Source organism: Morus notabilis, unplaced genomic scaffold, assembly GCF_000414095.1.
Source record: "Morus notabilis unplaced genomic scaffold, ASM41409v2 Scaffold1032, whole genome shotgun sequence".
Lineage (NCBI taxonomy): Eukaryota > Viridiplantae > Streptophyta > Magnoliopsida > Rosales > Moraceae > Morus > Morus notabilis.
In genome coordinates, this window is record NW_010366892.1 from 22,010 (window position 1) to 35,954 (window position 13,945).

Below are 13,945 nucleotides of genomic sequence, written 5' to 3' on the forward strand. Positions count from 1 at the left end.
GAAGTGTGAGGTGATGGCAGTGGCTAGCCTTGCCTGGTGAGTTCCTCAGCTAAGAGCTTCATGCCACTAACATTGTAGAGAAACGAGAGAGTGGATAAAAAAAAAAGAGACATTGAAGAGTTTGTGGGCATTTTTTTTTCATTTTACTAATTCAAGAGGCAAAATGATAGTTATTTAAAAAATTTATGACAAAATCTAGACACTAAAATGTATGTTCGAAATATGATAGTTCATCAAATTTCTGGTATCCAAAATAAAAGAGCGGGAATGTAAAAAAAAAAAAAAAAAAAAGAGAAAAAGTTAATGAAAAACAAGGAAAATAAAATAAAAGTAGAAATTACAATACACGATAAATGAATGAGAGCAGAGTTGAAATATAATAATTTTTATAAATATTTTAAATATAGTAAAAATTATATAGTAATTAGTATAATGATATTCACATATGTACTACAAAATTACATAGTAATTATTTTAATTATAAAATAATTTCTATTAATAAAAAAATTGAGAAAATTATATGGTTTGTCATGATTTTATACAAACCTACGAATTATGTCATTCTAAATAATTGGGTGCCATCATGGCTTTTCGTTTTCTCTTTATTAATTGGATGACAATTGTTTATTTTTTAGTACAGTGACATAAATAAAATTTTTTATAATCTTGAGTAGTATTTCTGGTTTTTTCCGCAAAACATTCTAATATGTTTGCTATATTTCCCATATTTATAAAAGGAAAAAAGAGACAAATAATAGTTTAAATAAGAGAAAATTGTTGAGCTTACCCTTAGAGTGCATATGGATTTTTACCTTTTACTGGGTATTAATTAACATTTAGAGGTAAAAATCGAGACCTATGCACTCTAGGTTTAGTTTAACAATTTTCTCTTTCTCTCTCTTTCTTCAAGAGAAAAAGAGACAAATACCGCCTTACATTGCATGAGTCTTAATTTTTACCTCTTACTCTTGATTAAACCTTTTAATTAAATTTTATATTAATCAAAAGAGTAATGATAAGAGTAAAATCTAAAAATTTAGACCATTGCCGTAATTTCAGTAATTTTTTCCTTCAAACAATTAAAGCCACAACCCTCTTTGTGCCATGGTGGTTGAGTGTGTTTCAAGGGTAATTTTGATAAATATACCTTAAAATAGTATCATTAAGGATTTTTAGGTCTCAATATTGGCCTATTGAATTTTATCCCTTTGGAGTAAGTAATTTGACATATAATTATCGATAATTTGACAGATGTTATCGGTGGAGGGCGTAATTTAATAAATTATTGTCTAAAATTTAATAAATTATTATCTATAATTTTATAGATTATTATTAAAGTGATAGTCTATCATAATAATAAAATGATTAAACTCCCGAATGATGTGTTTAGGATCAGTTTTTGTAATTTTCTCAAGGTTCAAGGGTTGTAGGCAACAACAAACAGATAAAGCCCACTTTGATCATCCTAACAGTCCAACTTATTTGAGGGTTCCAAAAGGCCCTAAGGCCCGAATCTGCCAAACCTTCTGTTTCAACTTTGTCCAATGTTAAAAGTACTTTCTTCGCCTTGCCCAGTTTTAGCCTCCATTAAACCCCTAAAACCCTAACGTGTAAAAAAGCACCCTCTGTATACCCGTTTCTTCTTCTCCTTCTTCGTCTTCTTCTCAACCATGTATCGCTTTGCCACTAGCCTCGCCTCCAAAGCCAGGTATATTCACTTTTTTCTCCACGTCGAATTCAAAGTCATCTTCTTTGTATGTTTTCTCGTCTGAGTTTTTCTCATTTCCCAAATTTCTCTCTCTGGTTTTTTTTTTGGTTGTAGGTTGTCTAAGAACAGCTGTCAGCAGGTAACGTTGACCATTCTTCTTCTTAACATTTTGACGTGAAGCTTTGGAATTGTAGTTACATTAATTTGAAACATATTTTTTTTTTGTTTTTTGTTTTTGTTTTTGTTTTTTTGTTTTTGTTTTTGTTTTTTTGTTTTTTTTTTTTAAATGTTGTGGTTTAGATTGGTAGTAGATTGAGTTGGGCAAGGAACTATGCGGCCAAAGACATCAAATTTGGGGTGGAAGCCCGTAGCTTGATGCTTAAGGGTGTTGAAGATCTTGCTGATGCTGTTAAAGTGACAATGGGACCCAAAGTAAGTCACTTTATGATTATATTTTCATCATTATTGGTGGATTTTTTGGGCTTTTAATTTATAATCAGTTCTGTTTCTGACTAGTTAAAACTTTTAGTTTGTAATTCGTAATTTGTAGTTTTTCGTCTTTGGGGTTGTTGAGTTATATGAGGACGGTTGTTGGTGTTTGTTTTGTTCTTTTCAGGGCCGGAATGTTGTTATCGAGCAAAGTTTTGGGGCCCCTAAAGTCACAAAAGACGGCGTTACTGTGGCAAAGAGTATTGAATTCAAGGACAGAGTCAAGAATGTTGGTGCTAGTCTTGTAAAACAAGTGGCAAATGCTACAAACGATGTGGCCGGAGATGGTGAGTGTTTGTCATCAATTTTTCAACTGAAAAGTGTTTTAGTTTTTTTTTGGCATTGATGAATCCATGTTTTTGTTCAGTACTTGGTGTCATTTTCGATATCATTTATGTATTTGTTGTAAATTAGAGTAGTTTTTACTTTGTACTGATGGCGTTGTGGGAAGACTGCGGAGGGCTGTTTTTGCATGTATAATGTATTTAAGTGGTGTAGACCGTTTCTTTTAATTGTTTGCAGGTACCACTTGTGCTACTGTCCTCACTCGTGCTATATTTACTGAAGGCTGCAAGTCAGTGGCAGCAGGGATGAATGCCATGGACCTTAGGCGTGGTATTACGATGGCTGTTGATGCTGTTGTGACCAACTTGAAGAGCCGGGCAAGAATGATTAGTACATCTGAAGAAATAGCACAGGTTGCTTTATGAGGTCTACATTTTTTGTTTGAAATTAGAGGGGTTAGAGATCATATTGGACTTAGCATGTTGCTCATATCATAACTTTTTCCCAAAAAGGTTGGAACAATATCGTCTAATGGAGAAAGAGAAATAGGTGAGCTAATAGCTAAAGCCATGGAAAAAGTTGGCAAAGAGGGCGTCATCACCATCGCAGTAAGTAATAAGTGTTTTCTTCTTTCTCAATTCTGGTTAACTTTTTTCTTATTCTATTCTATTCTTCTTTCGAAGAAATTGTTTTATAATATGAACACTTTGATTATGTTTAACCTTTGTAGGACGGGAAGACATTGGATAATGAATTAGAGGTAGTTGAGGGAATGAAGTTTGACAGGGGCTATATATCCCCGTATTTCATCACCAATCCGAAAAACCAAAAATGTGTAAGAATATTTTTTTTCCTGAATATTTTTTTCCTTCATTAATAATTATTTCCTTCTATATTAGTGTTTCTTGGATATATTCAAATAGTATTCTTTGCCCTCTATATAATCTTGGGAAATTCAAGACATTACTTGTGTCTCATGAAAGCTGCTTCATTTTGGATATTAATAATGTGTTTTATTTTAACAGGAGTTAGAAGATCCACTCATACTAATCCATGAGAAAAAGATCTCAAACCTAAATGCTATAGTGAAAATATTGGAGTTGGCCTTGAAGGTAAGCATTTCTTTCAGTGATTGTAGAAGTATGTTAGTTCTGTTTCCTTGATTGTCTACAGTCTAATCGATATTTTGTGGTTTTTCAGAATCAAAGACCTCTACTAATTGTCGCTGAAGATGTGGAAAGTGAAGCACTGGCTACTCTCATTATAAACAAGCTCCGAGCTGGAATCAAGGTAATCATTATCTTTTCTTATAGATACACTAAAAGATTTATTCCATTGTAGTGAAGGTGGCATTTATACTGTTTTATATTGGTTCAAGGTTTGCGCCATTAAAGCCCCCGGGTTTGGAGAAAACAGGAAGGCAATTATGCAGGATCTTGCCACTCTTACTGGTGGGGAGGTAGGTAATTCATTTAATTTTATTTTCTGTTGTAACTTCTTAACTACTAGGTGGTAAACTGCATAATTTCTTCTTTGTTTTGTTTTTGAATACAAAAAATATATGTAGGTTATAACTGAAGAGCTTGGTCTGAACATTGAAAAAGTAGGACCAGAAGTGCTCGGTAGATGCAAAAAGGTGAGATACAATTACAATGAAGCTTTATTGTTCATCTTTTGTTCTCGCGTTCCACTTTGCATGCCTTTTGCTCTATGACTGACTCCCATGGTCTGCCATCGTTCACCATAGGTTACAGTATCGAAGGATGACACTGTTATTCTGGATGGTGCTGGTGACAAGAAAACGATTGAAGAACGATGTGACCAGGTTTATGTTAATTTTTGTATAACGTCTTTATCTTTTTTTTTTTAATTTATTTTTTCATATATTAACTGATCACTGATGTTAATTTATGACTGTTGTAGTTGAGATCTTCCATTGAGTTGAGCACTTCTGATTATGACAAGGAAAAATTACAAGAGCGGCTTGCAAAGCTTTCTGGCGGTGTTGCTGTCTTGAAGGTAATTTTTGAAGAAATTTGTCTACTGTCATAATATCTTGTGAGTATTTTGTTATTGCTTTTAAAACATTACCCTGATTAAAGTCTGGTTACTTTTAGATCGGAGGAGCTAGCGAAGCAGAAGTTGGTGAGAAGAAGGACAGAGTTACTGATGCTCTAAATGCCACCAAGGCTGCTGTAGAGGAAGGAATTGTGCCTGGTGAGTTTGTTTTTCAGTAGCGGGATTTATTTATCTTGTCCGATTGGAGTCCTCAAATGGTAAGTTAAGAGCTTCCTATGCGCAGGTGGTGGTGTTGCTCTTCTATATGCCTCCAAGGAGCTAGAGAAGTTGGAGACAGCAAACTTCGATCAAAAGATTGGTGTCCAGATCATTCAGAACGCTCTCAAGGTTTCCAATTGCTTTTTTCTTTATTCATTTTCTCATGATCAAGCTATTCAACAACAACAACAACAAGCCTTAATCCCAACTTAATTAGGGTCGGCCATATGAATTTCACTTTTTCACGCAGTTTCGTTCGAAATTAAACTTTTCTGAAGGCCTAGATCTAGAATGTCTTTCTTAACTACTTCGGTCCACGTATTCTTGATTTATCCCTCCCTCTCATAGTATTAGGTATAAGAATGTCCTCCCAAGCACAAACTGGTGCTTCTAGCGGTCTACGTTGGACATGCCCGTATCACCTCAAGCGGCCTTTGCGCATCTTATCTTTTATTGGTGCTACACCTACTTTACTACGAATAACTTCATTCCTTATGCGATCCATTCTCGTATGGCCACTCCTCCATCTTAACATACGCATTTCTGCCACACTTATTTTAGATATATGTTGTCTCTTAATGGCCCAACATTCACTACCATATAACATAGATGGGCGGATTACAGTCTTATGAAACTTTCCTTTCAACCTAATAGGCATCTTGTCATCACATAAAACTCCCGTAACATTCATCCATTTAACCCACCATGCCTTAATCCTATGATGAATATTCTCTTCTATATCTCATTCGTACTGCACCATAGACTTAAGGTACCTAAACTTCCTAAAAGCCTCAATCTCCACACCATCTAAAGAAATTTCATCACTTTGATTACTTGAGTTACTAAACCTATAATGCATGTATTCAATTTTTGTCCTACTTAACTTAAATCCCTTCGTCTCGAGAGTCTGTCTTCACAGTTCTAACTTACGGTTAACTTCTTCCCTATGTTCATCAACTACAACTATATCGTCCGCAAAAAGTATACACCAAGGAACTCTATCTTGGATTTCTCTTGTCAGCTTATCCACCATGATGGTGAAAAGATAAGGACTTAGAGTAGATCTTTGATGAAGGCCGATCTGAATGGGGAATTCCGCCGTGTAGTCTCTAGCAGTTCTCACACTCGTGACCGCCCCATCGTACATGTCCTTAATTACCTTAATATACTTCACATGCACTCATCTCTTTTCTAACACCCACCATAAAACTTCCTTCGACACTCTGTTCTATGTCTTTTCTAAATCTATAAAGATTATATGTAGGTCCGTCTTGGCTTCTCTGTACCTTTCCATCAGCATCTTAAGAAGAAATATGGCTTCCATGGTTGATCTGCTTGGCATGAAGCCAAATTGGTTACTTGAGATGGTAGTTGTGGCCATTAATCTCTTTTCAATATCTCTCTCTCAAAGTTTCATAGTGTGGCTTATTAGCTTAATGCTCCTATAATTGTTACAATTCAGCACATCACCTTTATTCTTGAAGATGATGACAAGAATACTTTTCTTCCATACACCATGCATATGCTTCTTCTTTAATATCTCATTAAAAAGCTTAGTGAGTCACACAATTTTAACATCTCCTAACGCCATCCAAACCTCTATTGGAATATCATCTGGCCCACATGCCTTTTCCTTTTTCATTTTTCGTAGTGCAGTTTAAACTTCCGAGACTCTGATTCCTATTGTATACACCGCATTAGGTTCTCCTTGTGACCTAAGATTGTCAAACTCTATCGCATGATCATCATTATAAAACTTCTCAAAGTAACTCTTCCACCTTTCCCTAATATCTTTATCTTTTGTCAGAACCTGATCCGTATCATCCTTAACACACCTCACTTGATTTAGGTTCCGACACTTCCGTTCTCTTATCATAGCTAGTTTATATATATCCTTCTCTCCTTCTCTAGTCTCAAGTTTCTTATATACCTCATCTAAGTAAGTAGAACGAGTCTTACCAACTGCTCGCTTAGCTTATTTCTTCGCTTTTTTGTACTTATTAAAAGTTTTAACATCCTTACACTTTGGTAAATCTCTATATAAATCTCTCTTGGTCATAATAGCCTTTTGAACTTACTCACTCCACCACCGGGTTTCTTTTCCTAGGGGGCCTTTATCTCTAGATTCCCCTAATACCTCCTTTGCCATTTTTCTAATGTAACTGGTCATGACATCTCATATAGTATTTGCATCACCTATATATGATCAAGTAGCCTCATCTAACAACTTCTCTTTAAAGGCCAATTGCTTTATTCCCTTCAAATGCCACCAACAAATTCGTGGGAGGTGGTTTATCTTAATCCTTCTATAGCAAAGCTTAATGCTCACATCTAAGATCACTAACCTATGTTGGGTGGTTAGTACTTCTTCAGGAATTACTTTACAATTCTTACATAAAGAACGTTCTCTATACTTTGTGAGAAAATAATCTATCTGGCTCAAGTTCCTTCCATTTAAAGTGATCAAGTGAGAATCTCTTTTCTTGAAAAATGTATTTATTATGATAAAACTCATGATCAAGCTATTATGCCAAAAAAAGAAATCCGCTGTGTATCTACAGAGTTCTGAGGCATAACTCGGTTTGAACAATTCATGGAAAGTAAAAGATGAAAATTTATGGAAAGTAGAAAATGAAAATTTATGGAAAAAAAATAAAATGGTGATGCATACATGTTGCTCCACCAGGGTTATTTATTAGGCATATCTTGATTTCATCCTGGATGTTTTTGACAGATGCCTGTATACACAATTGCTTCTAATGCCGGCGTAGAGGGGTCCGTAGTTGTTGGCAAGCTGTTGGAGCAGGACAATCACGACCTTGGATATGATGCAGCCAAAGGTTTGTGTTCTTCAACAATTCAACAAAAACAGATTAGTGTGAATGACATTTGAAATCTGCATTTAAACGTAGTTTTACTTCTTTCAGGTGAATATGTCGACTTGATAAAGTCGGGAATCATTGATCCGTTGAAAGTCATCAGAACTGCCTTGGTAGACGCCGCAAGGTACTAATTCTGATACCTTTACAAAGGCGCTTTCTATGATGTTTGACTATTCTTTTTGGAGCTCCTTAATCATATTTGAGCAAGAGCCTCACTATGTTATATTTGTATTCTTTTGTTGTGTAGTGTATCATCATTGTTGACAACAACTGAAGCTGTTGTTGTTGAACTTCCCAAGGATGAGGAGCCCGTTGCAATGCCGCCGGGCATGGGAGGTTTGGGTTATTAAAAAGCCTCACCAAAGTGTTTTTGATTCTTTGATCTAAACTTTGCAACAGAAATTTATGGAGGAGAATAAATTTTTACACAAGCGAATATGAAGTTTAATAGGAACTCTTCCTTGGTTACATCTATTCATTTTTTGTTAACCATTTAAACTGAGAGTTTTTAGAGTTATTATTATTAGATAACTACACTTCGTGACTGCAATTATGTGCATAATTCATGGTTTCGGCCATTCATTTCTCAGTACAAAAAAAAAAAGAAAAAAAGAAAAAAGAAAAAAGAGTGCACAAAGTCCTTTAAACGGTACTTTTTTCTTTTTTTATTTCGTTTCCTGTTTTTAATTATTGGGCATAAGAAATAAGAATAGAACAATACCTGAAAAAATATATTATTTTTAAAGGACTATCTCAAGTAGTTAAGTAGCTTTGCAACAAAATTATTTTAATATGGTCTAGTCTCTATATGATCTAAGTATAGTCTAGTGGGACGTCATTGTCAATTCAACTACTAATCCAGCTTTAGAAAATACGACGTTTTGTGTGAATATTAAAATGCTTCATGATTGGTTTATCATGACTGGCATTTCTTTTTTGACGAAAAAAATGTTTTCTTATATATTTTTTGTTGGGACTTATTTTTCTTATTTATTAGATAGTCTTCTTATTTATTAGAGAGTCAATAAGACAACTATCTATATGAAAAAATTGATACAAGTTTGCTTTTTTTTTTTTTTTTTTTTTATCACTTAAGCCAATAAATAAACTTTATTATCCACTGCTTTGATCAATCAACAAAGCACTTTTCATGAATTAGGAAGAAAGACTCATATGATTAATTCAAAATTATAAAATTAAAGCCGAATTCACTCTGGGTTTAAAAATGGGCGAAAAAGAGAGAAGAAAGAAACGGAACTTTTAAGGGAAAAAAAGATGAATGAAATAAATAAAGTTGGAGAAGAAGAGTAACCTTTTCCTCCTCGATTTTCGAGCCAATAATTTCATTTTCTTTTTTTAAATATTTATTTTTGCATTTTTTATAGCCAATAGACTGAGTAGGAACAACGGGGCTTAAGGAGGAGGAGAGCCCACCTGGTTAGCACTCATTAAAGGAAAAGTAGCGGGAGAAAGATAAATTCTCATTTATTTCACTTATTTAAATTTTTAACTTTTATAATTAAAAATATTTAAAAAACATTATTTTTAATTTTTTTATTATAATTAAAATTTTTTAAAAAATATTACATTTTAATTTAAATTAAAAACTCAAAATTCATATGGCTTCATTCCACGTGAATTCAAGATGTCGGTAAACACTCGAACATGGTACGCTCACCACTTGCCACGTCTGCACGCTTTACGATGGACCCTCTTTATGATCCCCTACTTTTCTCTCTCTTTGCTCAGTTGTGCTATCGAAATTTATGGTCCTCATTTTTCTATTTGGAATTAGATCCCCTGTTCCTGATTCTATTTTGTTACCTGTTCCTGTTTTGATTACTACTCGCCACTTTTTTGTTGCCTGTCCACTACTTTCTTTTTCTTTCAAATATTTATGTGTGTGTGTGTTTGTATATTCATAATTAAATGAAAATAAAAAAATTGTTTGTATATTCATAATTAAATGAAAATAAAAAATTAACTGGTTGGTCATGTTACTTTGGACAGACTCATAATTAAACCAACTCTGCAAGATTGCTGGATAGGTGATGCATTATAGTCTTGTAGATGTGTGTATATAATTTATTTCTAGCGAACAATAATGTAATTCTCTCCGTGTAATATAAATGACAATTTTTTCATACGACTATATCAGGCTTTCAATTTTCCGGTGACCTATTTGAACCATTTTCGATTATCATCCGCTAAATTTTTGCGCCGGAATCTTAAAATATTGTTGTGAGTGTTTAGCATAGGGTTAATTTCACTTTTAGCATCCGAATTATGTTTCTTATCCTATTTTGATACCTAAATTTTAAAATGCTACCTACTTACAATTTACTGCTTGTACTGTGTTTGATCCATAAGTCAACCGTGTTTCACCTTATATTACTTGTTTATAGAAAAGTATTTCAGATAAGTTGTGCCTTAAAATGAATTTAAATAACTTTAACCCTTATATACTTCGTTAGCCAACAATCTCGTAAAGAGGTACCATATATATATATATATATATATGGCATTAGTTATCTAAAATACCATTCATTAACTAGTGATGTGAGTTTTTACTCTCATTTTTGCCCCCGAACTTTGGTCTCTTTGTCACTTTACCGTATGAATTTTAAAAATTGAGATGTGCACCATTCGAACTTTGAAACTTATCAACTTTACCCCTTGGTTTTTTTAACAGATTTGATGACATGACAATTATTGGAGAGGAAAGTTAATAGATTATTTTCACAAATACCCCATAAATTATGTACCATATTTAAAAATGCCCATGATCTATTAAAATTGGTCAAAATGCCCCATAATCCATAAAAAATGTAATAAAATGATAGTTTTATTGACGTGGCATGCCACTGAAAATTAATCAAACATATTAATTTCTAATTAAATATTAAAAATAATAAAAAAATATAAAACACTAAAATAAAAAATAAATTAATCAACTATTTTTTTTCAAAAATCAAAACAAGAAAAGAAGAAAATATTTTTACAACTCAAGTTCTACTACACAGTATCTTCTCTCATAAAAATTCAAATTTAACTATTGTACTACAGTGTTTTTCTCTCAAAAACACTACTCAAGTTTAGAACGTGAATTGTGAAACAAACATAGCTGAAGTAGACTTTTCAAAAAAAAAAAAATTTCCTCTTTTCTTTTTGGTTTTTTTAGAATAAATGATTTGTTAAATTTTTAATTTTTTAAAAGTAAAATGTTTGATATTTATTTTTTTATCATTTTTAATATTTAATCACTTTTACTGCTTTAATTAGAATTTAATATGTCTAATTAATTTTTAATAGCATCAACAAAATTGTTGTTTATTATGTTTTCTGTAGATTAAGGGGCGTTTTGAAATGTTTTCATAGATGAGGAGGTATTTTTAAATAAAGTAGATACTTCGGGGGCATCTATGAACATGATCCTTTAAACTGTCCCTCTAATAATTGTCACGTCATTAAATCCGTTAATAAAACTAATAGAATGGGCAAAGTTAATAACGTTTTAAAGTTCGAGGGGTGTGCAAATTAATTTTCAAAGTTCTGGGGGCAAAGTGACAAACAGACCAAAGTTCAGAGGGCAAAAGTAAAATTTATCCTTACAGAGCATATTGAGAAAAATTATATAGTTTGCTATCTTAACCTTTTGTTTTCTCTTTACTAATTAAATGACAATTGTTTATTTTTAAGTGGAGTCCATAAATAATATTTCTTACATCTTGAATGACATTTTTTCCTTGTTTTTTTAATTATTTTTGTGATGTAAGGTCCAAACATTAAATAATAAATATAGTTTTGAAATGATTCGGCCCGCCAGACATGCCTCACAAGTGACTGTTGGGCCCATTGCGTGCCCAACAGTCTGCCCATGACGGGCATGCCATTAGGCTTGTCACGGTCTAACTGTTGGGCACATGCGATGGGCCCAATGGTCACTTGTGGAAAATCATCAAAAAAATCCCCTATAAATACTCCTAAATCCCACACAACATTCACCACAACAATTCACTCTCAACTTCTCATCTCACTCTCATTCTATCTATCATCTTGTCTCTTGGATATTGATTCTAAGCTTTTCTCTCTCGATTACTCATTTTCTTGTTGTTTCATTTACAAAGTTCAATCAATTTGAAGAAATCCCGGAAAAAAGGTATTCTATTTATTAATTTTGTTACATAACATTGTATTACTCAAGTTTATTTATATTGTTTATTGTTTATAAATGAACGAATTAACATTAGTTTATGTTTTTTTTTTTTTTTTAGAAAATGGCCGCATCAAATTTCTCTGATTTCACTGTGCTCCCTAAGCTTGGTAATGAATCAGTTTACGAGGATGAAATGTTGACCCAAAACTCCAACCCTACTGAACCGGAAACAGTTTCAGTTGATAATGCTTCAGTGCAAAACGAGGAAGTTGGAGAACGTGGTAGGGGAAAAGACCGCGAACTGCTCTCGCATAGCAGCATTTCACAGAGGAGCCCCGACCAAATCTAAAAACAGGTACAATGGAAATTCGTGCGGTATGTAAATATTGTAAAAAAAAACTTTTCTAATAAAAAGGATGGGGGTATTGGTCATCTGGATAGACATTGAAAAGCATGTCTACCGTTGCACCAAGGTGGGAGTGTGGACTCTCACTAATAAATACTATCACTCACATCACAAGGGTTGCAAAATTTAACATACGATGCACAACATGCTTGTGAGGCACTAGCAAAATTTTTAGATTACCTCTTTCTTTTACAGATAATGCAGCGTTTGAAGAATTCATACAGACGGCATTCTGCCAGCAATTTAAATGATTAAGTAGAAACACAACTCGTTCTGATTGCATGAAAGTGTTTTATGCAATGAGACAATCTCTAGTTGATAATTTTAGGTCTTTTAATGCTATTATATCTTGTACTTCTGATCTTTGGGAGGGGTGCAATAAAATTGGATATTTATGCATCACGACGCATTATGTTGACGAGGAATGAGTTTTACAAAAGAGAATAATAAGTTTTTATTTATGTCCATTTCCTCATAACGCAACTGTTATTTTTTCAACTACAATGGAAATTTTTAATTTTTATGGGATAGAAGATAAAGTTTTAACAATTATTTTTAATAATGCATCAGCTAACATGGCTGTAATTAACATATTTAAACTTAATTTGAAACCACTTTTTGGTGGTGAAATTTTTCATCAACGGTATGCGTAAAATATAATAAATTTAATAGTACAAGCAAGAATTGAACAGATTTCCTCTCATCTAACAAAGGATGGGGGTACTTGTAACGCCCTCTAGAATTAAACATGTTTAATTATGTTAAACTGTGGATTATTAGTGTGCCTAATTTGATTTTCATAATTTATCAAGGGACTTTAAGTTATTTTCAGTATTTATAATTTCACCCCAAAGATTTTTAAAAAACACACTTAAATTTTAATACATTTTTCTTTTTCCCTTTCTTTTCTTTTTCTTTTTCTTTTTTTCTTTTCTTTTTTTTTCTTTTCTCCCTTTCCCTTCCCGTGCGTCCAGCCCCCCCATTCTCCTTCCTTTTCTTTTTTTTTTCTTCTTTCTTCCCTGGCTCTCCCACGCACAGCGTCCAGCCCTCTCTCTCTCTCTCCATTTTCTTCCACCGCCGGCCACCTCCTTCTCCGGGCTTCCTTCCGCCGGCGTTCTCTCTCTCTCCCTTGCTCTCTCTCTGGATTTCTCTCTCCCTCTCTCTCTCTCTCGGCAGTTTGGCCGTGAACCCCCAAAAAAAAATGAAAAACAAATAAATTGAGGGAGACAAAGCTCGAGCAACTGATTTGAGGTAAAACCCTTTGAAACCCACTATTTGATTCAAATTTTAAGCTTGAGAAAGTTTGATTTTGGTTAGATTTGAATAATTTTGAGTTAGGGTTCGAGTTTGAACAGTTATTATTGGAATCGAATGAAATTTGAGAGTTTTTAGTTATTAGACTTGTTTAATTGATTAGAAACTGATTTTGATGGATTCTGGAGAATATATATTAAAATTGAACTTGAATTGCAGGTTTGACATTTTTTCTATTTACGCCGGCATGCTGCCGAAATTTCGTTAGAAACTTGTTTTTAAACTAAAATTAAATAGGAAAACCAAACCTATGAATTGGATTCTAATTTTTAAAGAACCCCCAAACTGAATTATAAAATCATTGTGAAAATTGGATTTGAGTCAAGGCACACTAATAGGAAACAATTAAACATGATTGAACTTAATTCGTTTTAGGAATGAGAAATACTTCCTAAGATATTGCTTTTGTGATAAAGCTAGTGGAGAAG

The 13,945-nt window shown here is 33.3% G+C and overlaps 1 protein-coding gene across 1 annotated transcript; it reads left to right on the plus strand.

Annotated features, from left to right (window-relative positions):
- Positions 1 to 1,576: 1,576 nt before the first annotated feature.
- Positions 1,577 to 8,186, plus strand: LOC21398267 (chaperonin CPN60-2, mitochondrial). Its single transcript, XM_010111370.2, has 18 exons — positions 1,577 to 1,708; positions 1,823 to 1,847; positions 2,009 to 2,140; positions 2,325 to 2,484; positions 2,720 to 2,895; positions 2,995 to 3,090; positions 3,213 to 3,317; positions 3,508 to 3,594; positions 3,683 to 3,772; positions 3,861 to 3,941; positions 4,050 to 4,118; positions 4,230 to 4,307; positions 4,406 to 4,501; positions 4,600 to 4,699; positions 4,785 to 4,888; positions 7,494 to 7,599; positions 7,687 to 7,765; positions 7,889 to 8,186. Exons 1-18 carry the CDS (start codon positions 1,671 to 1,673, stop codon positions 7,989 to 7,991), a joined length of 1,725 nt encoding a protein of 574 aa, XP_010109672.1. The 5' UTR covers positions 1,577 to 1,670; the 3' UTR covers positions 7,992 to 8,186.
- The last annotated feature ends 5,759 nt before the right edge of the window (positions 8,187 to 13,945 follow it).

Excerpts from the sequence above, each read along its gene's own strand:
- LOC21398267 (XM_010111370.2), top strand. The coding sequence starts at position 1,671 with ATGTATCGCTTTGCCACTAGCCTCGCCTCCAAAGCCAG. Across the intron at positions 1,848-2,008 it reads CTAAGAACAGCTGTCAGCAG|ATTGGTAGTAGATTGAGTTG; the intron begins GTAACGTTGACC and ends GTTGTGGTTTAG. Across the intron at positions 7,766-7,888 it reads GCCTTGGTAGACGCCGCAAG|TGTATCATCATTGTTGACAA; the intron begins GTACTAATTCTG and ends TTTGTTGTGTAG.